Raw genomic sequence first — 26,141 nt, 5'->3', positions numbered from 1 at the left:
TGCAAGAGTTTAGGTGCTGAAGCCTGAATTAATTCAGCAGGAGACAATGATCGACTACAGGACAGAAAGATGGTATGGTGGAAAAATGTCCTGCAAGTGAGGAGGTTGAGCCACTACAGGTCTAGCAAGTTACAACCTTTTGTAGATAAGTTGGAATCAGGTGTTGGATGTTTCATCTGTCACCTTACCTTGAGTTTGATTTTCTACTTCATAGTTGCAGAAACCCGCAGCTTTATAGAACCTAATAAAAGGCTGCACACAGGAAATCCCGTTTCGTTTCTAGCGTGAAACACTCATCCACACACTTACGTCCTGGAGCAGCTTCTCAAGGTTCTCCTGCAGCTCGTAGAAGTAACGGGAGGTGATGAGGCCCTCACGCGATTTGTCCAAACAGTCCCGGGACAGCTCGATCAGCTGGTGGTGGATGAAGCTCAGGACCCCATCAGCCAGAGGCATGACTTTCTCGGGGGCGTTGGAGGCGATGAACTCTGCCAGACGCTCCTCCATCTGGGCTGTGGCCTTTGGGAGGCAAAATTGGCATTCAGAGTGCCATCACTGGCCCCTCAAACTCCACACACATTTAAGACGCACACAGGCAGAAAACCTAGGCTTACAGAAGCAATATTAGGCACAAATCATAAGGAAATGTCCTCGACCAAAAGGGCTGGGTGAGTGCAAACAGAGATGTCACATCCAGGAAAACGATCCCAAAACACTCTCACATTCGGAGGCATCAGGGACGCATGAAAATACATACAAAATAAGACCAGGGATCTATGCACAAACACAATCAACAAATACACAATTTGGGACTCATTTTTAGTGATCTAGAGTTAAAATATATTTCCGCATCCTTACACCTTTGAATAGAAACATTCTAATCTCTATGTCACCTGATTATTAACATACTTTTATACAGTGAAAGAAAAATGATAATCAACGACGTACTGTTTAGCGACCTGCATAAAGCAACTAAAATATGAAGTATCAGCTTACCAATCACTGTTTAAACTAGACTTAGTGGTTTCACACTAAAAAGCACTTCCTGAGACCCTGTCACTCAGATGAGCTCACTCCTCTTCTGGGCTGATGTCACTCACCTTGGGGAAGCGCTCCTTGTACACATGGTTCATCATCACGATCTCATGGTCAAAGGAGATAGGTGATCGGCCGGGACTGCAACAGACACGAGACAGACTCAAAATTCAAGAGATCACTGCAGTACACTCCAATGAAGCAACAACATTTGTATCGAAACAGCAGAAGAGCACAGCCACCACAGGCAAACAGATGGAGGGATTTTGTTTTTTCAAGCTACATGGCAAAATGTTGCTTGTTTCCCATCTGGATAGGTTTGATTCAGTGATACTATTGTGTATCATAAGATACAGTCAACTCATAGTCACAGTGCCGTCTTTCAGTTTCGTCTTTATTTCGCCATTCCAATTTGAATAAAATGCTTCACAGGAGATAGACAGGACAGCCGGACAGGCAAATTCACCCATGCAAATCGACAGGTTTGGGTGCAACTGGATGTTACTTCATTTAAAGACAAAACTAACACTGAAGGAATCTCAGCATGACTTTAAGTTAAGGTACTGTACCAGGTCTAGATATCTATCAACATTGAGTGCACTACCAACCCTCTAATAGAGGCACACAAACGAACAGTCAATTTCTAAATCTAACAAAGTCACTAAAAATATACTGACATGTAAAGTATGTAGTAGTTGTCCCTGACTTGCCAGTAATACTGTATGCCTATTATGAGTTAAATCACATCTCCAAATAAGAGGAATTACCCAACGGAAAAAGAATGCATTGTCTTAGAGAAGGTGATCAAAACTGCATATGATGTTAGAAGTATGATAGGTGCTTCCCTAATGATGAACCACAAGCAGCACAGTGTTTTGTCATTGCAGTAGAAGTGAGCAGGTATTCAGCGGCTGGTCGATAAAGTTTCATCAGCTATTCCACACCAGTGACAGATGTGCCTGTGAGTCACCGCAGGCTGTGCTGCATATGACAGCCAAATGAGGTAATGCATTAGGTCATCGCAAGTAGCCCAGGAAACCAATTACTTGCTTAATTGATTGGGCACAGGCAGATTGCTGCACACAGGTGCCGTTTATAACCTTATTCATACAAACTGTGGCCCAATGCCCTCCATAGGTTTGCCAAATCTCATCCAGATTGACACAAACTTGCCACAAGGAAAAATCCAGTAATTAAAACTCTGTACTAAATAGTTATTCCTAGACCTGGCTTTTTTATTCTACAAAAAAAAATAAAAACTAATTTCTTAAAAAGGTCAGTTTTGACTTAGATTGATTTGTTGCCCAAAGCTGCTTTTATAATTGTCAAATATGAAGAAGATTGATTGTGCATTAATTTTAGTTAAAAATAAAACTGTAATTTATTAAACTTATAATAGAGGGCAGTAAGCTTACAAGAGTCTTGCTGATTGATGGAATTTATAAAAAACATAAGAAATGACTATAAAGTGAGGTACTGTTCACAAATACACTCCTTCACAGATGCAACTAGATACTGCATCCCTAACGCAAAACACTACTGTTTCAAAATTGACCTTGAAAAAGACCTTCAGCTCTTTGTCTTGGTATCTGGTGTATAAAAAAATGAAGATATTTATGTACATTTGTATTTACGCACTAAACGAGAAAGAGGAAAAGGGCTTTTGCAGTGGATATGTCAACAATGTCTGTTTAACTACCTCTCACCAGAGTGGTGCGACTGTGTATTTCCTAATTTATCCTCACTCTCTGGAGTTTTCAGTAGTTATCTTTGCACCAGGGATCCTATTCCATTAGCATTCCCTGCTTAGCCCCACTGTTTCTCACTGTAAAGGGCTCCCATTACCCTACAATGGGCTGGTACTGGCATTACAGAAGTCAATCAAGCAGTCCCAACGCCCCAGCATTTTGAGAAAGGAGTCTGATTACCCATGGAACAACCTAACATTTATGATATGCACATGTACAGTACATCATTTTTCTTTCCCAAGTGAATACTGTATATTCTACATTAGGAACAAATAAAGACTTACCTGTATTCCATGCTGAAAGTTGTCTCTCTTCTTTTCAGCATGGAATAAACCTTAACTTGTTCTTTTGCAGCTTACGCTGCTGATGCAACTACCTACTTGAACAGCTACCTGCTTGAATATCATACATTATGTACTTCTATCAACCTGCAGTACTTATAGTGTGTATATATATCTGCATGGATCTGTATACTAACACACATTATTTTAAACTCACACTTGAAGAAGGCTCCATGGCCACAACGTTGTGTTTTCTCCAGCATGGAATAAACCTATTACTTGTTCCTTTGCAGCCTACGCATGCTGATGCTGCTACCCACCTGAACCACATTATTTTATATGTGGATTTATAAAGATTACTGAGACCTTTTCTAAACATTTTGAGATGTAGGACTTTAACTTGGACTTTTACTGTGCTGTGATACAAACACAAAAATATTTTTAAGAACAAATTTTCCGAATGCAATGGCAACTGACTCAAAAAATAAATAAATCAGAAAACAAAAAATTATCGTAGCTGTAAATAATAGAGCGATCCTTTACACTGAGACAGCTCTGCCAGCACTGCAAACACAACTGGGGAAATTAAATACCTAATTGACCATGACAGTCGGGTGAAGCAAGGTAGGGTGTCATAAGCACACTGGCTCACAGTCTTCCCTTGCACAATCAGCCGAGTAATTACATGGATAATTGATTCACCAAGACCCCCAATACCAGCTGATGAGTTACCTCACAAAGCCCTGAGATCACTGACTTGGGAACAACAAAGAAGAAATTTATTGCTCACTTCACAGGAAACTCAGTCTGGATTTGTGTCTGGGGAGAATGAGGTCCTACAACAGACTCCTGTGCATCCTCGTCACAGGAGAGCAGAGGTCATTAGCACCTGGAGAATGTCATTTAACAAGTGTGAGTGCAATTTGAGCTCTGCCGCTGAGACTTTAATGTGCAAAATATTTGGTTTCCAAGATGAAGGTTCAAAACAATACAAAATCATCAAAAGGCAGGCTGGATGGGAGCACTAGTCTTTGTGATTTGAATGATCCTGACCCTGTAGTTGGCTTTCTCCTCAAACATCAGGATTTTTCACTTTTAATGCTTGCTTGGTAGGTTCGTGAACACACAACGAAACATGCTTCTGGAACAAAAGCCCAGACTCCTATGCTTACCTGAATCAAACTGAAAAGGTTAGCAATGGGTTTTATCTGTGAGAATTTAAGGTAAGTCTATACAACTACTCTTGTGATCTATGATAATTCTGAATTCAGGTACCAGATCTTTGAAGAATGACATGCTCAGCCTCCAGTGCCACCTAACTTCTGTAGAGGTGTTTTCTATTCAATGAGCTAACGGGAGCTTGAATCTATGGACTGGATTAATTGTTATCAATCTGTATGATGGTTTCCTCTAGTCTGTACAGAGTCAGATCTGGAGGTCTGGGTTAGTACTGTATCTCTTTACACAAAGATTTGTGGGAGCAGTGGCACTGTGGTTAAGGATCTGTGCCTGTGGCTTGAAGGTTGCCGGTTCAAATCCCGTGGCCAGCAGAGGAATCCTATTCCATTGGACCGCTGAGCAAGGCCCTTAACCCCAACTGCTCTAGGGGCACCATATAAATGGATGACCCTGCGCTCTGACCCCAAGCTTCTCTCTCCCTTCCTGTGTGTCGCATGTAGAGCAAGCTGGGGTATGTGAAAAGACAAATTTCTAATGCAAGAAATTGTATATGGCCAATAAAGTGATCTTATCTTAAAACAGCCCACCCAGTTATATTGTTAAAGCCAAAATCCTGGCTTCTTGCAAGATAAGGATAGATTAAATCCTTGTCCCACTTAGATGGGCCGAATTCCCTCCTCTCATGTGTAATCTTTCTTATGCCACAATGGAGGTCTCCTGTGTAATAATGTGGATCTAACCTGGGCTAACTGACGAACCTGGGGTCAGACAGGCTACAGCATTGTTCTTTTGACAACTTGGCTTTCTTTATTCTTTAACTGTGATTTCTTTATTTTTCATGGCTCTAATTAGTTTGCCTGGGCTTTCTCCCCTGTGATTTTCCTTTATGAGGAGAGATTAATTATTCTGAACATGTAACAATGAATAATTTGCTGTGCACTGTAAAATGGTAATGACTTCACACCACACTCATATAATATTTATAGATCTGGTTCACAGCCTAGAGGTGAGAAGTTTTCATTCACTAGAGGAAGGCTTGACTGTCTCTAACAGTGAGCAGTTTTCATTTATAAATTCTCCTGTAGAAACAAGCTTGTTTGTAGATCAATCTAAATCCTTTTAGGTGTTCAAGTCAGTTTTTCATGAGTGCTGTGAAAGCTGTTGTGTGTCTTCTACTGGAAGAAATTGAGGATAAAGGAATTTTTGAAAATGCTAAAAGGAATTAAATATTAAATTTACAATGATGAGGCCCATTTATACAGTAGGACATTTACTGGACCAATTTGGGTGAAGCACCTACCCACAACCCTCTAGTGTGCAGCCCAAAGCCCTAACTAATGGTCTTTGCTGCTCAATAAAGTTGTGATCATATGTCTTCACCTATTGTCTTTTATAATGAATTGTGCATATTCAGTTGCTGTAATTTTTATTATATATGCAACGTGTCAGCTTCCATGGTTATTCCCAACACTGCATATGAATTCTTTACATAAAGATGTACAAGTAGCGGGGAAAAAAACGGAAAATATTTAGATAAATAAGTACTGTATCTTGAAAATAAGGGCTTCTATCCTGGTGTGACTTATGCGTTAAAAAAAGCACATAACATCCTAGCACCCTTGAGTCCTGTATAAAAATGCTGGACAGGCCAAGTTGTCTGTGATTATGGCTGTGTGAATGCAAGAGGAGACCTGAGACTTTGAAAGAGGAGTGATTGTTGGTGTACAATTTGTAGGAGCTTCAATGACCAAGACTGCCCAACCTGTTAAGGTGAGGTGAGGTCTGCATGGAATTCCAGGAAAAACATCATCAGCAAAGGGCACTTCATCTCCAATACAAATGCTGATGAAATCACACATAACTATAATACAGTGGTGAGACAAGCCCTCAATGAAATAGACCAGTTAAAGACTAAGGTAGTCAAAACCACCAGACACTCTCCATGGTTAAATGATCACACATTGTTACGACCCCAAGTGTGTAGGGGTAAAGGGGTGTAACATTTAGGATAGTTTTTAGATGCAGGTGGATTCTGGTGAGGGACTTAGGAAGCGTGATAACAAAGTTGGTGCAAAAGTTATCATTTTAAGGTGAATAAGTGACTGGTACGTAATAGGACACAATAACACACATGGTAAGGGAACCAGAGCGGTGCCAAAGAAAATAAAATAAACAAAATTGAGCTGGCTAAGAAAGTGAGGGAAAGCTGACCTAACTACAAAAGAAAACCCGAAACACTCTGTCTTCGGCGTCTTCATCTAACCTTCACTGACTACCCAAAACCATACAAGACAAAAGGCACTCACCCATATTAAACTAGTTTTACTAATACAAATATCAACTATGTGTGGAAGTTGTACCCAACAACCTAAACTAACCCTATACACAAATACACAAGTCAACTACGAATACCAATAAGGGAAAAAAGGAGAGTAGACACAAGTAACTGTACAAAAGAACACAGAGGTTGATACAATACGTCTGGGCAAGGAAATGGCTAAATAAAGATAAACACAAACAAACGAAAGTACGAGGAGACGAACATAAACCAACAAATCAACAAAGCCAAACAATAAAATTAATATCATCAGACTTCAAACACAATCAATCAGGCTGCAAAAAATTCTGGTACAAAAACAATGTGCACACCTTTTCATTGTTTTTCAATTAGTTAATGAACAAGAACTGAAGAAATTAATTAAGACAAAATCAACCACCTGTCCGCTAGATCCCATCCCAACCCAACTAGTTTAAGATTCCCTCTAAGTACTGGAGGGATCTATAATTAGTATGATGAACATGTCCCTTGCATCAGGCGTTGTACCTGACCAATTTAACGTAGTGGTTGTTAGACTGCTGCTTAAGAAACCAAATTTGGTTTTTAATAATTACAGACAGCACTGAAACTGCATTAACAAGAGGTGTAAATGATATTCTGTTAGCAACTGACACGGGGAATGCAACAGTGTTTGTGCTTCTAGATCTTAGTGCAGCCTTTGACACGGTTGACCACTCTTGTTTTGTTACACAGGCTTAAGTTCGGCCTATGTGGACCCATCCTTAAGTGGTTTACCCCCTACTTAACTAACCGTTTTCACTATGTGAAAACCTTCCAGGTAGATACATCTGTTCTGACCAAACTATCCTATTCTCCTCCCCACATGTCCAGATGGTGCCCGAGCTGGGCATCTGAGTTGGATGGTGCATCACTGCCATGGATCCAAGAGAGACATCGCGGATACAGCTATCATTTAGGAGGATTTGCAGGTCTACAGAGATCTGGATGAGTACTGGCACACAGAAGGACATGATGGAAGACCTAATACTCCTCATTTAGTAGTTTTTTCTGAATTGCATCATGTTAGCATGCCCAGAGGGGTTGGGTAGCCAGTTGACCTTGGACCCCTAGAGGTTTTTTTTCTCTTTGCTGAGGAGTTTTTGGTTGCTCTCCTCCACTTTCTTCTGGCCCTTTCTCTTTCTGTATTGTAACGTCATGTATTGTCAAACAGCTTTTTTAAATGCCGTGGGGCAACCTTGTTGTGAAAGGCGCTATATAAAAATAGATTGAATCGAAGACTTTGTCTGAGTCAATTAAAATGATCCGAAAATCCAGTCACCTGAAAGGCACAGGGATTGTCACCAGAAAGATTTATTGGCATGTGTACGCAGTTCTGGCCCTCTGTCCGCAGAGCCTGCAGGAGGTGGCGGGACGCGCAGAGACCTGGCCGAGGGAAGCGCGGAGTTGAGGAGGCTGCGCCACTGACCTGAGGCTGCGGGAGCGCGGGCGCAGGGCAGGGGAACGGCGGCCCTCCTCGTCCGTGATGCTCTCTGAGCTGAAGTGCTTGGTGAGGAAGTGCAGCTCGTCGGCCGTGGGCTGGAAGGGCAGCTGGTGCAGCTTCTCCTGGGATGAACATGATGACTGTGAGAAGCAGAGAGGGAGGGATTACAAAGGAAGAAGGCTGGAAGCGCTGAGAAGGGGGTAGCTCGCGGGCTCAGGCTGCGCGGGCAGAGCTGCTCCCTAACCCAGGGGGCAAAGAGCTGAGGCTATTCCCTCTTACTCCACTCGTGGCTCAGCTAAACCTCAGCTCTGCGTCTGCTATGGCAGGGACCCGAGAAGGCCCTAATACACACCAAATCCTAACAGCAAGGCAGGAGCAATGCGGTTTTGCTCAGATAAGCATGTTTCAGCTTTTTTCAATCTAAATGTCACTTTATACGATCAGCCGGGGGTTAAATGTCTTGGGGAGAGAATTGTAATTGTCACCATAAAGATTATCCTTGCATACATGGAAACAGAAAAGTGCTTGGTTAAGGATCAAATCCGATCGTGATAAAAGAAGGCTTGTTATCTCTATTGATTTCCGTAGTTACAGTGTGAAATGATCATTTCAACTAATTTGGTACATAAATAATTGAAAAGAATCAAACCTTTGAATTTACCAGAACAAAATACATAACACTCTAATCAGCTTCTGAATGCAAGGCCTTGTTCGTCTCTGCCACCACTGTGATGCTTTGCCCTAAGAAACGTGAAGGGGGAATGTAAAGTTCCCCCTAAGAAATTTGCAAGATATCATGGGACCTAATGTAGCATAGGTTTGTTCCTCCAGTCACAATAAACAGCGCTTGTGTGCTGTGATGTCTAAAACTGGAATGTGTTCTCCAGGTTCCATCGGGTATAAAGCTTAAACTAAAGCCAACCTTATTGTAAATTCCCAACCTTTTTGCAGCTAAGGCCCAGCCCGTTTTGATAGTTTAACATCATGGACTGGTTCCTATCGTATCAGCTCAAAAATAATTTCTTAAAATTAACCAGATTAAAATTACAAATATATAATATTATTGCTTTCGCCTATATTTGTTAAGTAATGCAATGTGACTGTTTGGACCTCAATATCCCAAAGACTATCTCATGAAGTAAAACATACTTAAGTGTTGGAAATCAGCTGTTATCTTTTGCTTTCTGCTTTCCTTCCAATAACTCTACTGGTTTGGATTCTAGCTTTTTTTTAAGTGCCAAATTAAATTGTACCCATCACTGCTTCATTCCTAAGTATTTCACCAAACACTGTACATAGAGGCCTAGGTGCCTCCTCACTGACAAATTATTTAAACCCTGACTGGCAAATTATTTGAAATTATTTCTACATAAAACTCCTTATGCTAGGTCCATAAGCACTACCTTTTCCACTCCCACTGCAATCACATTTGTTTTTCCACTATTTCACTATTGTCTAGTCCTTTATGTTTTTGTTGTTGAAATTCAGAGAAACTACCTTATTTACTCCTAGTACCAATCAAATTAGAACTAGTCTGGGTGCAGACCATAAACATGAATTATGTTACGTAATGTGTACTGTGATATATTGCTTTTTGGGACTGACAAAATTAGTAATCAAGCTCAGATGTAGTCACGGAGATTTATTTCTGCTTACTGTGGCTGCTTGTATAAATGATTACTGCCTACTAGATGATAGCAGATATAATTAGCTGCCCTCCATTTGTCACCAGACATTTATCAGTGGGAATTAATATTTTTGGGTTGGTGTCAAGTATTTTGAAGCCCTTCACTTTGGAATGCGACTATTAAGTGTATGTGTCACTCTGTAACTAGAGAATATGCTAACATTGGCGAGAGACACTCACTGTTAAAATAAAACCATAGCTCTCAGAGATTTGACACAGGCCTGTTGAGGACCACTGTTCTTTGCTTTAAGTTAGACTGCCAGACATCAGCGCTGGGTCGTGGAGGGAGGACAGGGACAGGGAAACGAGGTGCTGTGCTGAGGGTCAGACTCACCGACACAGTGGAGCTGGGTGTATTGGTGCCATAGCCCGAGGAGGGCAGCGATGCGAGGGACCAGCGGCGGCCATCCGTCCTAGGAAAGCAGGAAGGAAGAGGGCAGTGCGGTCAGAGACATACCAAACAGTGGGACACACACACTCCCAGACACTTAAGACAATGCAGCACACACTAACAGAAGGAGGCACAGGCATCAGATCACAAGTTAGGGTTAACACAGAAAGGAACCGGGGGTATTATGGGACAGTACACTTTCAACAGCTGTCTTGCATTGCTCTGTGCTCAGGTACAACAAGGTGGGCATTATAATAATAATAATTCCTTATACTTTAACACTCCAGTTAAAGCGCTTTACAGGTAATGGGGACTCCCCCCCACCACCACCAATGTGCAGCCCCACCTGGATGTTGTGACAGCAGCTAAAGTGCACCAGTGCACTCCCTACACATCAGCTACCAGTAGGGAGGAGAACAGTGTGATGAAGCCAATTCATAGGTGGAGACCATTAGGAGGCCATTAGTAAAGGCCAGGGTGAAATTTGGCCAGGATGCCAGGGTAATACCCCTACTCTATTTGAGAAACACCCTGAGATTTTTAATGAACCTATGGAGTCAGAACCTCAGATTTAAATCTCATCTCAACGGCAGCTTTTTACAGCATAGTGTCTACATCACTATACTGGGGCATTAGGACCCACATGGTCCACAGGGTGAAGACCCCTTACGGGTCCCTCTAACACCACTTTGTGCAGCAACCTGAGTTTTTTCCAGGAGGTCTCCCATCCAGGCACTGACCAGGCTCACACCTGCAGAACTGTAGTAGTTTGCCAGTTGTGAGTTGCAGGGCAATATGGCTGCTGGCAAATGTGAATTTCTGTAAATTTCACATTTCACAAAATTTCTATTATTAACTTTTGTCAAAGTTTAAACTGATTTAGACCTAAGTGGCTTCTCTAGCTTTATAAGACAGTGTGGGATATATCTAATTTACTAATTGTGTACATTATAAGACACACAATCTGGACAATTATGCTTATTTCAAAATTGGGCATAAGACATAAGCAAAAATATCTGAATTAATTCATGCAAGAACTTGCCACACACCAACCACACAGAACCCGAATACAGTGCATGCAAACACATTTAGACATTCAGACTTAGCGTTCATTGTAAACACAGCCTGAAACCATCCAAGAGGTAATATCCCAAACTGCTGGCAACAAAAAGCCCAGTAATGCATGCGACACATTAAAACAGTTGTTTTACGCAGCATGCTGAGAATAATTCTATCACATATTTCAGACCATGTTGACTAGATACTGCTAAGACACACCTTCACACTCAAAGGAAAAAGAGTTAATACATCAAACAGCTGGAAGTTACAGAACCTATAGACCCATTCTGACGATACTGACAATTCTAAAAATCAAAATCCTGAAAAAAGTCTATATTGAATATATTAAATAATATTAAATTCTTACATATGACATTCTGAACATGCCAATAGCAAAAAATTGTGCAGCCATAATGAATTTCTTTAGAAATGGAGCTACTTCAAGAAATCGCTTAAAAAAGTAGGAAAAAATATCTCAAAAAGAGATTCTTTCATTTTCTAAACTATATTTTCATTAGTGTGATGTTAGGAGGAGAACCTTAGAACTGGCTGAAAGGCTCAAATGGGAAGTGTTTGAGAAGACATTTAAGATGAAGGACACAGAGTTTCTAATATTTAATTCCCCACAGTAGCCAGCCCTCAGTACATCTGCAGCTCACTATTTTCTGCATTTACAAGAAACAGGTACTGTATAATTCACAGTGTGTTGCTCTGTACCGTATTACCTTAGCATTACAAAGATGTGAGGAAATGTAGGACATGTACATGATTGTTGTCTACAAATGTCAGAAATTGTTTGGGAGTTTTGTCTTATTGAGGCTTGTTTATTAAATCTATTAAAAGCGGTTAATAAGGTCCTGGCTGTGAGTGGCTTGAAAACCCTGGGTGTAGTGGCACAGAGGACAGCACACAGACAAGAAGGCCAGCCATGCAGGAGAGCGCAAGGCAGGTGGAGAGAGGGGAGGGATTACCTGTCAGCCCTGTGCCCGTGACTGTGTTGGAGAAATGACAGCATTAGTGAAACATGACTATAATCCCACGAGCTCACAAAACTGTGCAGAACAGAAACCACACCCAGGACATGCACTGAACTACACATTTATCTAATGATCTACCAAGATCTCACTAATGATCTCATAATCCGATTGAACACTGAAACTCAAACCAGAGGATACAGGTGAAAACTTCACAGAAATACATTTAAAACCACTGACAGAAGGCACCTCTTCACCCAAAGGGTGGTAGGAGTATGCAACAAGCTACCCAGCCATATTGTTGAAGCTGATGCCCTTGCATCCTTGCACCCAAACAGTTTAGACTGGCCAGAATGTGTGTTTGTAACCTTTCTTTTTTTTATGTATTATTTTTTTCTGTTTTAGAATTTAGAAAAAAATATGAATGTCGCAAAATAATTTCAATACATCTGGTCTTAATCCCATAGAATTTAACTGCTGGAACCTGAAAGGTTACTACATATTTAGAGTTAGGACTCTTCTTTAATATAATTTAGCACTAATTGAAAAATAACATATAAAACAAAAACTCTTAAATTGTTAAGAAGATTTGTATAAATAACAAATATCCACACAAGCTGAGACTTTGTTGTTCTGTATATACTGTGTGGAAGGGCAGAGAGGACAAATTCAGATTACTGGCATTAGTTATTCACTACGGATTTTTATTGTGGAAATTCACAGATGTTTGCTTTTGGTATTCAATAACATGCAGTGCAACAACATGGTCCTGTACGGAATCGGAGCACAAGGAATGAATGCTGACAAATGAGAACCATTAGATTGTGCTGGCTGATTTAATTTCCTTTATTCTGACTTGACCTCCACTGTTTGCTAAACAATAAATAAACAATATTGTTGTGTTTATAGAGGGCATGAGCCACATACACAGCAAAAAGAGCAACAATGCTGCTTCCTTTACAAACACCACCGTGAAATTACAAATGACTTTTCAGTAGTATAAAATCTTCTGTTGTGAAAATTGTATTGTGTAAATATTGTACATTTTAACTGATTTTTTTTTTATAGAAAGCTAAATTATATTTTAAATTAGAAATATTAAGACTTTTATTGACAGCTTGGGACAGCTGTGTTTTTAATTGTACCAGCAGATGGAGCCACTCTTTCAAAAACAAATCCAAATAATTGCTTACACTTATATAGCACTTTTCTGGACACTCCACTCAAAGCGCTTAACAGGTAATGGGGACTCCCCTCCACCAATGTGCACCCCCACCTGGATGATGCAACGGCAGCTATAGTGCGCCAGAACGCTCAACACACATGAGCTTTCAGTGGGGAGGAGAGCAGAGTAATGAAGCCAATTATTAGGAGGCCATGATTGGTGGGAATTTTGGCCAGGACGCCAGGGTTACACCCCTACTCTTTTCGAGAAACACAGAGTCAGGACCTCGGTTTTACATCTCATCCGAAGGACGAGAGCATAGTGTCCTCGTCACTATACTGGGGCATTAGGACCCACATGGACTGCAGGGTGAGCGCCCCCTGTTGGCCCCACTAACACCTCTACCAGCAGCAACCTTAGTTTTTCCCAGGAGGTCTCCCATCCAGGTACTGACCAGGCTCACACCTGCTTAGCTTCAGTGGGCTGCCAGTTGTGAGTTGCAGAGTGATATGGCTGCTGGCAATTAATACAAATTAATAGCTGCTTTATGTTAAACTGGCCAAGTAACACGGTTTATTTTTTTACAACCAGACTGCAAGAGCCCCTCCCGCCCACATTATTTCATGTCGGGAACTCCCTTGATGCCTTAGCTTTTTATAACTATCTCACCTAGCATTTCTGTTAGCTACATGGAAGTATTCACAGCCCACATACTGTAAAAGTAGCCAGACTGATACCGGTAAACCAGAGGTCTTCTATTGAGGTTTTAGCTCCTTCAGACATTAGCTGCTCATTAATTAGGAGTGGTAACTAAACTGATTCAAGTGCCAGAAGGCAGGAGTTTGGTTTTAATATAACAATGGGAAAGAGGTTTGTGTGCACAAGGAATGAACATCTCACCTTTTAAAGTGGAAAGGAGAAAAGCAAAGGGGTGGCCTGTTCTATAAAGTCTGTGATCTGACGCATGCTGGATGAAGGCGCAGTGCGTTACAGGGACCCCACTCACCTACGCGCTGGGACGAAGGAGAAGTGTGCCGCAGTGTTGGGGGAGAAATTCCGGGGGCTGTCCAGGGGGCTGCTCCCTAAGACATAGAAACACAGACAGTACTGTAAAGAGAGCCCAAGAGCGCGGAGCCTTCCTCATTTTTGATCACTTTTGAACCTCAAAAAAAACAATGGATGTAACCATTTACTTTGGAAGCAAAGGATGATTCTTAAAGAACCAGAACAACACTCCACTGATTGCTAAACCACTGTTTCTATGGCAACCTAAAAGGCTGATGAAGATGTGTTTGGTCCCAAAAACGTTCCAAGGTTGTAAACATAAATTTTATAATAATATCATCATTTTCAAATGACAAATATCTGGATTCTACACTCCTGATAAAAATAACATCTGACAAAGAATCATTTAGCACAACAATGTTTCTCCAGATGCTTCTTGAAGCACCAACTAAAGCTTTTACCAATTCCTAGTCACATTATTTATTGGCTAGAGATGCAATATACAAATATAACACTGAAGAGAATGAATCAAAAATAAATATTCCCATATATACCTTAGATGATAAGCCTGAGTTAAACTGATACTACACAACTGCCAGGAAAAACACTATGAACATTGCAAAAAACAATGAAATAAAAACATTTTTAAAAATCCAGAAGTAAAAAGATGGAGTGTCTCTGACAAGAGAATGGCTCTCTGTCAGTGATGGACCAGAAAGACTTTGCGTGTTACCAGAGTTAAGCGGTGCCTCAAACACATCCTGTTATTCAAAGGAGGAAGAGCACATGTCAAATCTGGGAGCTTTGCTTCAGAAGAGATCTTTACCCAGAGCAGAACTGCAGTGCTACCTCTCAGCAAAGTGACATTGCTGTGGCATCAGATGTACAAAACGTGCCAACAAACATGGATGCACTGAGCCCCACCTTTTTTGTTAGAAGGTAAAGTATTGCAATTGAGAAACTAGAAATATTTTATTTAAAACTACTGCTCCAGTAAAGCAGAATGCTGAAAGAATATAAAAAAGTTCAAGGTTTATTCCATGCTGAAAAAAGAAGAAAGGAAACAACGGTTCAGCTGTGGAGCCTTCTTTGGTGTGTAGGGTTCCATAGCCAAAACATCTCGTTTCCTTTCTTCTCTTTTCAACATGGAATAAACCTTTAACTTGTTCCTTTGCAGCCTACACATGCTGATGTGACTTCCTACTTGAACTATAAAAAAACAGTTTCATACTGGCCGTTAACTACATATAAAAAGTTTAGTACTACTATAATGATACAAAATATTCAGGGAACTGATGACTCTGGATGTGTAGTTAATCCTTCTTACCACTATATATATAGCTGTCTTACGTACTTAAACCATCAAGGCCACTCGCTTCATATTTAATACATGCGTATCTACCTTTGTAAATGATCTGGATGAGAGCTTTTTCCAGCAAGGACTGGTCTACTCAGGAGTGCTGAGGTACTGGGATCAGTGCGAGAGCTTAAACTACTAAAATCAATTTCCATTAATCTTCTAAAGGCTTTTGACCACGAGTATGAGGACTGCCCAAGGAGTAAGTTACACAGTATGTATTTGAGATGTAGTCCCAAAGATTCACAAATTCTTGAATATAAAAAATATTGTAATCCCCTGTCAGAAAGGAAAGGATTAATTATCTTAGGTATAACCAACACTGTGCAGCTGGAATACACGCACATTCTCTGTCAAGAAAAAGAAACGCTGAGGAGTAATTCTCAGAAGGCCTGTGACGAAATTATGTAGATGTGCACACAATCACACAAAGACTGAGAAACGCACTGCATAAGGAGCAGTAATCACAATTCTCAGAGGTAACCAGAAGACTAACCCCAATGGTAAAGATCACTGCAATAAAGTGATTTTCCTCTTATTAAATACCTTCAGTAGTGCTAAGACAGATTAAAGCAAACATTGTACCTATCTGTGTCTATACCCTAGCAGTTCAAAACTAGCCAAAGGAAAAGTATTAAAAAACACCAACTAGGAGCTTTTGATTAGGTCATCTTCAACACTTCCTGTTCCTTTATTTTCTTTAACGTGGGTCTAACAATGCGCAGCCACATATCCTTTCCCCAGCTATCTTTAGCACCTTACTGCAATATATACAATAACTGAAAGGTCATTCCTTCTGCAGAGCCTGATCAGGTTGGCGCAGATGGAGATTTCAGCCCGATCTATCAGATATTAACGCACAAACCGACAGGACCTGCAGTGTGATCCTGCCGAGCAATTGAGCTCATTACCATGCTCTGCACACAGAGAGGAAACGAAGCAACACGTTGCTTAATGGCTTCCGACTGGCTGTAAGTGAGAATAGTGGGAAACGAAGTAAACAGCCCCTTGCGCGCTACAGGCAGTGACCTTCTCTTAAACAAGTGGGCCCTGGGCCTCGGGACACGAGGACAGGCAGGGCAGCGCGTGTCCTCCGAGCGCTTGCTAAAACCCCACTGCGCCAGCTGTGCCGCTTATCCAATTTGCAAAATGGAAATGCCGAGCCAGAGTATCCCATCTTTGTAAATATCAGCCTGACCTTCTTTCAGTGAATACATTAATAACCAGCGAGAATGAATTCCTGACTGAAATTTAATTGCAGACCCTTGTCGAACACCAGCACAAATAGCACAGCGCTGGATTAAAAAACCCTGGATTACGACTCCCGTTTTAATTATTTCCAAACTTCAATTTAGTTAAGGTATTAAAAAATAATCCTCATCAAATGATGAAAATTATTCATGATACAATTTTATATGAAGCACAAAAAAGCACACCGGGTTACTTTTTGAAACATATTCAAGTAATCATTGTAACGAGGCTACAGAAGGCTGGGGAATGACCTGTTAAAACCTGATCTCTTCTAACTTTCTTTCCTCTTTTTATTTGTCCTCCTTTGCCGAAATTGAGGCCTAGATTGTCAACAAAGAAGTAATGGCAAAACGTGAGCCGCTCTGCCTGCATGGGACTTTCTCCCATCTTGCAGTGCCACCACATGGGCAAATGTTGTAATTGCAGTGACTCAAGAAAGGTAGGCAGTATAGTATCAAGAGAGAACAAAAAAGAAACAGTACAATTCAGATCAGAAGAACAATGACAACATGCTTTATTTGAGACTCAGAATACTGGTTGGGGAGCAGAATCTCTACTTATATCTGCCCTTTTAGATTGAAATGTGACATTGAACATTGCCACTGACGATATGCAGGAAAACTGATGTATAGATCATGGATATATTATTGCCTTGGTACTGGGAGTCTGACAGTGAACAACAGTAGCATATATGGACTTGTTTTGAAACAAAAGCTGAAGCTATAATTGACTGCTGATGGGAATGGGGCTGAATTCATCTTTCAGTATTCAGAAGTACATGCTTGAGGTATCCATTAATAAATTCCTCTCCACACAAACAATGTGGCAGTACTGCAAGATGGAAGCCTCACAGCACAGAAGCAGATAAAGACTGAAACAGGCCTCTTGTGAATGCAGCAATACTGTATCTCTGAAACAGAAAATGGGTTACTCATTCAATTAATCTTAAATTGCCCAGGTTCATTAAAGTGCCATTGTTGGTCACAATGCAGTAATTGCAATAGCAAACAATGAATGTATCCATTTTTGAGAGGTGGGAGTGTGCCTTACATTACCAGGTAGCACAGATAACAGTAATAAGCCAGAAGTACAGAACAGCTGTCAGACTGCACTGTGAAGCAGCTGATAAAGGTGATGGATTGAAACAGGAGACCAACAGTATGCAGGAAAGGACTGGATAACTGAGCTGAATGACAGTGCACCAATGGGATTCATCTTCACCAGCAGTTTCTGCACTGAATGCAGAAACACAAAAAAGGGAGCCAATGTTCGCTAACCGTGGTTCCATATTGTGTACCAAGAATGTGCCACATGCAGGTCAATGTCCTCTGCTTTGCTTTTATTATTGTGCTCTTCTCTTTTGTGCATTTTATATTTGCATTAGATGCAATATTAAATGCCCCAGTTCTTACTTCAACTTAACATCTACAACCCACATTGCAGAAAGAAGTACTTGATATCTATGAAAGTCCTCTGATTTTTCTATGTTGAAAAATTGATTGGTGGAACTAATAACTAATGTAATTAGTCACAAGACTAATAACATCTAGTTGTGCACCTTCTGCCATACATTACAATCAATCAATCAAGCCCCTCACATCCTCTCCTGCACCTGATATACTGATTTAGCAAGGGAAACCACCAGGGGCAGCTTCAAACTTGATCTCTGTTGCCACTTTTCCTGTCCTTAAACACACTATCAGTGTTTACGAGGGGGACTACATACAATATAGTCTAGTAAATAAATCCAATTTGCTCCTTTAATCTCCTGAGGAAGAGCTGTAAGCACGATGTAAGCAGGGAAGCAATCGATAGAGGTATCTAATTCATCCCAGTTCAGGTAGCAGGTGGCCACAGTGTAAGCATTAGCGGTATCACTAGTTGGTGTAGTAGTATATCAGAGCAGCGCTGGAATCCAGCAGCAGAACACGCAGCTTTTGGCTGCGATTCTCCCCCTATGGTGAAAAAACAGGAAAATTCAAGAACCTGCATTTTTCTTTTTTACGGGAAGGCTTTTTGCATCAGTCAGTCTTTTCCTGGCACCAGGATAATGAGATCTGCAGCTAAAGAGCACTCCAATCGGAGAGGAATGTGAGGCACTTAAAACGCGTTCAGCAGACCTTCTCATCCACATGTACAGAAACACCCGAGCGATTAACAAGGCAGATCAAGGAAAACTGTCAAAAAACGAAACAGGCAATGGCTTTATAGGTGGGAGGGAGATGTCACAGATTATTTCTCTTATTGGAGAAAGGAAGAAATTTGCTTTGTACATTTTACTGTTCTTATTAGACAAGGGAAAAGGCAGAGAATGTACAGCCTATTTCTCTTCATTGCACTGTACATTTCAGCTGACAAGGACCGCATTCAGAGTTAATTCCAGCTCTGTAACCCGTCCTACAGCAATAGCATGAAGTGGAAATAAATTATAAACCTCAGATCCATAAACACTGTGAACACAAGGGAGGACAGGTCAAAAATAGATCGGAGTGACAGGCCATTTTTGGCTAGGAGGCGTTATGACATTTCTGCTTACTAGTCCATATTGAATGGGCTTTGTGCTGTCTCTGTGTGGTGTGCAGAAACCAAAATTAAACAAACACATGGAGATAGGTATTGAATGAAACAAGTAACCAGAGCTGTTAGAGTGACAGAGACATTTGTAAAGCATTCCTAGGTCTCTGGGGCCCTGTTATCTTCCTACATGCAGGCACAAACCTGATTTTTACAGAGGCCTAGTCTACATAAACAAATGTCATTCAACCACAGTGTGTGTTAGCTGTTTGAAGTCAATACCCTCTTTTGTCTGCTAAGCTCAGAGCACAGGGCTTAGTCAGGGAAGTCAACAGTCAGGTCTTCAGAGTGAATGAGTGACTAAATTATCATTCACAGCAGGTTTCCAGTCTTGTGTTTTACTCCTCACCTCTTGTTTGACATAAATTAGGCAGTGTTGCTGTACTGGCCAAAAAAGCTACATGTGAACATATATAAACGGTACTGTGTTTCAAGTATAATTCAGCAGGCATCATGTAAACATCTAAAGATGTTATATTCATGCAAAAAACTGCCTGATGATTTGCACAGAACTAGATATATAGTGCCTTGCGAAAGTATTCGGCCCCCTTGAACTTTTCAACCTTTTGCCACATTTCAGGCTTCAAACATAAAGATATAAATTTTTTATTTTATGTGAAGAATCACCAACAAGTGGGACACAATTGTGAAGTGGAACGAAATCTATTGGATTTTTGAAACTTTTTTAACTAATAAAAAAATGAAAAGTGGGGCGTGCAAAATTATTCGGCCCCCTTGCGTTAATACTTTGTAGAGCCACCTTTTGCTGCGATTACAGCTGCAAGTCGCTTGGGGTATGTCTCTATCAGTTTTGCACATCGAGAGACTGAAATTCTTGCCCATTCTTCCTTGCAAAACAGCTCGAGCTCAGTGAGGTTGGATGGAGAGCGTTTGTGAACAGCAGTTTTCAGCTCTTTCCACAGATTCTCGATTGGATTCAGGTCTGGACTTTGACTTGGCCATTCAAACACCTGGATACGTTTATTTGTGAACCATTCCTTTGTAGATTTTGCTGTATGTTTGGGATCATTGTCTTGTTGGAAGATAAATCTCCGTCCCAGTTTCAGGTCTTTTGCAGACTCCAACAGGTTTTCATCCAGAATGGTCCTGTATTTGGCTGCATCCATCTTCCCCTCAATTTTAACCATCTTCCCTGTCCCTGCTGAAGAAAAGCAGGCCCAAACCATGATGCTGCCACCACCATGTTTGACAGTGGGGATGGTGTGTTGAGGGTGATGAGCTGTGTTGCTTTTACGCCAAACATATCGTTTTGCATTGTGGCCAAAAAGTTCGATTTTGGTTTCATCTGACCAGAGCACTTTCTTCCACTTGTTTGGGGTGTCTCCCAGGTGGCTTGTGGCAAACTTTAGACGAGACTTTTTATGGATATCTTTGAGAAATGGCTTTCTTCTTGCCACTCTTCCATAAAGGCCAGATTTGTGCAGTGTAAGACTGATTGTTGTCCTATGGACAGACTCTCCCACCTCAGCTGTAGTTCTCTGCAGTTCATCCAGAGTGATCATGGGCCTCTTGGCTGCATCTCAGATCAGTCTTCTCCTTGTCTGAGCTGAAAGTTTAGAGGGACGGCCAGGTCTTGGTAGATTTGCAGTGGTCTGATACTCCTTCCATTTCAAGATGATCGCTTGCACAGTGCTCCTTGGGATGTTTGAAGCTTGGGAAATCTTTTTTGTATCCAAATCCGGCTTTAAACTTCTCCACAACAGTATTACGGACCTGCCTGGTGTGTTCCTTGGTCTTCATGATGCTCTCTGCGCTTTCAACAGAACCTTGAGACTATCACAGAGCAGGTGCATTTATACAGAGACTTGATTACACACAGGTGGATTCTATTTATCACCATCAGTCATTTAGGAAAACATTGGATCATTCAGAGATCCTCGCTGAACTTCTGGAGTGAGTTTGCTGCACTGAAAGTAAAGGGGCCGAATAATTTTGCACGCCCCACTTTTCATTTTTTTATTAGTTAAAAAAGTTTCAAAAATCCAATAGATTTCGTTCCACTTCACAATTGTGTCCCACTTGTTGGTGATTCTTCACATAAAATAAAAAATTTATATCTTTATGTTTGAAGCCTGAAATGTGGCAAAAGGTTGAAAAGTTCAAGGGGGCCGAATACTTTCGCAAGGCACTGTACATACATTAAAACACATACATGTATCAAGTATTCAATACTCCATTTCTTTTTACAATAACCCATGAATAAAACAATATTATTTATTTTGGAAACTATAGGAAAGCATTACCGGAATGAAAACCGACTGAGGGGTCACTCAATAAAACCAGAGCCTCTTGCTAATCTGTCTTCCTTGCTGTTCACCTGAGCATGCTGTTTGTTTATTCAGTGGTCTCTTGTTTATTTAGTGTCTGTCGTGTCTGCAGGGGGAGCGTGAAAGGTTCCATAGGCTCTTGTGATTCCAGAATCCACTGCACTTAAAAAGAACCTTGTGCTTCCATGATAAAGAGGCTGCGCGTACTGTGTTTAGCTCTCTTTTCAGGCACTTCAGCTGGAGCAGAAGAGCCAAACCAGGCTATTTAGATGCGATTGTGTCTCAATGCACTTCACATGAATAAAAAGTCTTTTATCCGAGAATCTGGAGAACTAGCTTGACCCCATCAATGGCTGGATCTTTGGCATTGCAGTAAACAGAGCTGGTCTTTACAATGGAGTCGCAGTAATCAGTAATTTAGCAACCCCACCCTCCTATTCTCCATTCTAGAGAACCGACATTTCAGATGCTCTTCAAAAATAAATAGAAAGAACACTGTCAGTTAGACAAGCACGATGCAAAATCTGTCTATTTATTATTAAACACCAACAAAAAACAAATATGTGCAAGGAGCAATTTTCATTCAGTAGCTGTTCAGTTACCAGCAACATACACAATGAATTAAAATGCCGTCATCAGATTAAGGGCTGTGTACAGTATATAATTCTGATTATCACAGTGCCCCCCAACCGATATCAACCCGTGTGCAACCTGCAATCATCATGCTCCCCTGCACTGCTTTCTCCAGGAACATTTTATAGTGCTTCCAAACTCAGAGGTTCGTCTCTCAGCAGGTCTCCTTTGAAAGAAGCAGCCGTGGCCGGCTCAGTGGCATTCACTAGCGCAAAAATGGAATGGCCTTCCAGCCAGACTGCAAACGAGGCTTGTGATAACAGTCAAAGTTCTTGAGGGCAAGAATTATTGTAATGCTTTTGGGAACAAAGGAGGTCCAGAATAAGGAAGATGAAGAGACAGCGGGGCTCTCAGTTCCTTCTCCAAATTTCTTACGTGAGGCAGGAGAGGGTTCTTGCGTGTCATGTGGTGCTGCAAGCTGTCGGATGCATTATCAACCTGTCAGGTTTGATTATTTCTCTGCCCCAGCCGGCAGAAATGCAGTCTTTCATAACCAGACCTGCCTGACAGAGTGAGCAGGACAGCACCCTGCAGTGAACGCATGACCAGAACCCCCTGCCGCAAAACAGAGCCATTTCATCGGCCTATTCCTAATTTCCATTGCGCTCACCTACAGGCGTTCAACTCCTCCTGCTTACTCTGCCTTTGGTAATCTGCACAGTTGGTAGGGAATGAGTCCTGCCTGCAGGAGATTCTTGTAATTGCACCAGCAGAGAGACTGATGTGTTCTGCACTGAAGAGAACAGTGAATTCCTGCTTAAGGTCCTTACACACTGCACCCCATCCTCATCTTTCTCTGGCACAAATCAACTTTGTCTCATTCAGTCCTGTGCTGGACTCTGCAAGTCAATCTCTTTTTCCTCATGACATCTAAATCTGCTCACAAAAAGTGTTACCACAGATAGGATTTCAGAGATAAGATAAGAGATAAGATCACTTTATTAGCCATATACAATTTCTTGCATTAGGAATTTGTCTTTTCGCATACCCCAACTTGCTCTCCATCAGACACACAGACAGGGAGAGAAGCTTAGGGTCAGAGCGCAGGGTCAGCCATTGTACAGCGCTCCTGGAGCAGTTGGGGTTATAGGCATTGCTCAGGGGCCAAACTGAGTAGGATTCCTCTGCCGGCCGCAGGATTTGAACCGGCAACCTTCCAGCTACAGGCACAGATCCTTAGCCACAGATCCACCGCCCCATTTTATAGGAAAAGGAATATTTTTTTAGATGCTAAAAACTCAGTAGGAGATCTCTCAGCTATTCCCACTTCTCTAAATTGTGTTTAAACTGCCATACAGACTTGACATTGCATAGGTGTACTCTAGGACGGAAATAGACTAATTCAGTCTTTCTATTAGTTTACATTTAACCCTGCCACCTTCCTTCAACATGTTTGCTTTTGAAATGGATTATATCTGAAAGGAAAGAAATTAAAATTCTCCTGGTAATGAAAGGTAGATCATTTGTCTGAAACAATCAGTTTTGATTAACAATGAGCAGCAGCTGTGGACAGTGTGTGCTTTGCTTAAAGTATCTGGCTGTGTGAAGTCAAACTGAAATTATTCCTGTTTTGGATTATAAAGTAGGTAAATCCTTGTTGCTGGAGTCCACGAGACCAGTGAACACCTCCACACAGGTCCAGAGGAAGGGATTGAGATTTTTCCACTAGCCCAGTGCTGTTCAATCCTGGATTGAATTCCGGATTGAACAGAGCATGTCACTTGCCCTTTCTGTTCTCTTATGGAAAACTACTTTTTCCTGGATGTTGGCTAAAAGCAAGGCAATGATCCATACAGTATAGCAGCACAGTTTCCACACTATGTTCCAGCTGAAATGCATTTGTTTTCTATTTCTATTCTTTCTATATAAAAAGATATACAAATAATAAAAGTTTGGTCAACAGCAAAATATTTTTCACATTTGGTATGTTAAGGGAAGAACAACGGACATGCCTCAAGTTCACTGCTTGAAAGATGTATTACTATGTACTGCTTTTATCAAGGGTTTTCAAACACTGCTTTCCAAAACATTGCTTTCAATAGGAATATAGTTTAAATTCACAGGTAAGCTAAATAGCAATTCTAATTTGAATTTTAGCTTTAATGCATTAAAAATATTGCAGGGCAACAACTCCACAACAAATTAAACAGTGCAAAACTGATCAAGGAGGGAGATGCCCAGTCTGCCAGCGTAACAATGCAACAGATGTCCCTGATCTGTTGCATGACATCCTTATTCTTGAGTACATGTGGTCTTTCCAGAATCTTTTGTGGACTTTACACAATGGAATATCTCTGTAAAGCTTTGTGCTTCCACCTGCCCTCAGTTTGGAGAGCGTTTACTTGGATCAATCTCCTGGAGGCGCATGGCCAGCGGGTTACCTGTGTGTCCATGCAGAGGAGAGTGTGGTCTGGGCAGAGTGGGCGAGGTGCTGGAGGTCACAATCAGGCTCTTCCTGTTGCTGGTCCGACAGCTGCGTGGAAAGACAAAGAACTGCATGTTATGGAGAGGCCCTTCAATCACAGCCAGGAGTGTGACAATTCTTAGAAGCACCGTGAAAGCACTCTTAATGTATGCTTATAGAAAAACACGGCACAAGTGGAAAAGTGTTACAATAGTAAACCTTTAAAAAAACGTGCCCCTGAGCCCAGTAAAGCATCATTACCAACTCCAGAGGGAAAGACTGCACGCTATGCTGGTGAAGAATGACCTCCACTTCCTTCTCAAACAAGCCCTGATGTTTAACCTCTGGGGCACGGATTAGAATTTCATTAAAAGTAGCATGGTTTTCAGTGTGTGCATGCATACATTAGTACAGATAATGGACTAAGAGGGTATACAGTAAGGACAAAACCCCACAGGCATCAGGAGTCTCGCTGGATATAATGTATTTTGGCATCCAGACATTTTTCTGATTTATCTATTTAAAAATTAGATGATATAGATATCATCATAATTATGATGACTGTCATGTTTTCTAGGATATATCTCATCTCCCGCTGCTGAATACTATAATTGCCCCCATTTTAAATCACGTTCAGCATATCATATCAGGTCACAGCTAACCACAATATTTGCCGATTCTCCGAATCCTGACGTAGGAGATTCAGGAAGCAGGTGATGGAAGTAAATTGAAACCAACATAGCTGCTACTTTTCGAAGGAATCTGTCTCATAACTTGTTTCCATGTGTGCAGGCAATCTACAATAGTCCTTCCTTCCATTATGTTAGGGTTTAATAACAGGGTTTAAAACCTCTCATGCCTGACAGCTTGGGTTCAGATAGAGTTGAGGTTACACATAATACAAGTATGGTTGAGCTGTCTTAGCTGACAGCAGTTGATGGACCACATCATCAAAATACAACTGCACACAGAGTATAATTTGAAATTCTACTTCAGATAAGGTCCAGCTAGTGAGAGATCAGGTTAGAACTCAAGTTCACTTCAATAGCTAAGAGAGGAAGATATCTAACAATCTGCTGAGAAACAGCCCAGTAATATTGTCCTTCATTTAAAAAAAATAGACACAGGCATCAAATCTCACAAAACATCTAAGACTGATAATAACGACAGTATCCTTTACACGCTGACTTACAGAAAGAGAATCAAGAACATTATAAGCAGCAAATGAAATTTACAGCTCATTACGCTTAAGCAATTCCATCAAATGACCATTCAAAGCCTTTGCAAAACATGATCAATCTGCAACATGGTTCATCAGGGAGATGTAAGGA

The 26,141-nt window shown here is 41.1% G+C and overlaps 1 protein-coding gene across 11 annotated transcripts in view; it reads right to left on the bottom strand.

Moving 5' to 3' along the window:
* The window catches only part of mast2 (microtubule associated serine/threonine kinase 2), a 170,355-nt gene that overhangs the window by 19,494 nt on the left and 124,720 nt on the right, over positions 1-26,141 (bottom strand). For 8 of the 11 annotated variants that reach the window (XM_015355554.2, XM_015355555.2, XM_015355559.2 and 5 more), the window contains 7 exons: positions 24,788-24,879; positions 14,305-14,380; positions 12,131-12,151; positions 10,044-10,122; positions 8,008-8,162; positions 1,101-1,176; positions 310-519 (listed from right to left, as the gene is read on the bottom strand). In XM_015355554.2, coding sequence (XP_015211040.1) covers positions 310-519; positions 1,101-1,176; positions 8,008-8,162; positions 10,044-10,122; positions 12,131-12,151; positions 14,305-14,380; positions 24,788-24,879 — 709 coding nt within the window. The remainder of the gene's footprint in view (positions 1-309; positions 520-1,100; positions 1,177-8,007; positions 8,163-10,043; positions 10,123-12,130; positions 12,152-14,304; positions 14,381-24,787; positions 24,880-26,141) is intronic. The other 3 variants (XM_015355556.2, XM_015355557.2, XM_069194205.1) reach the window with 2 other exon arrangements.

The sequence above is a fragment of the Lepisosteus oculatus genome, chromosome 9, assembly GCF_040954835.1.
Source record: "Lepisosteus oculatus isolate fLepOcu1 chromosome 9, fLepOcu1.hap2, whole genome shotgun sequence".
In the NCBI taxonomy this organism is placed as follows: domain Eukaryota; kingdom Metazoa; phylum Chordata; class Actinopteri; order Semionotiformes; family Lepisosteidae; genus Lepisosteus; species Lepisosteus oculatus.
The sequence above is the reverse complement of the archived record's forward strand: the minus strand, read 5'-3'. Positions and strand labels throughout refer to the sequence as shown.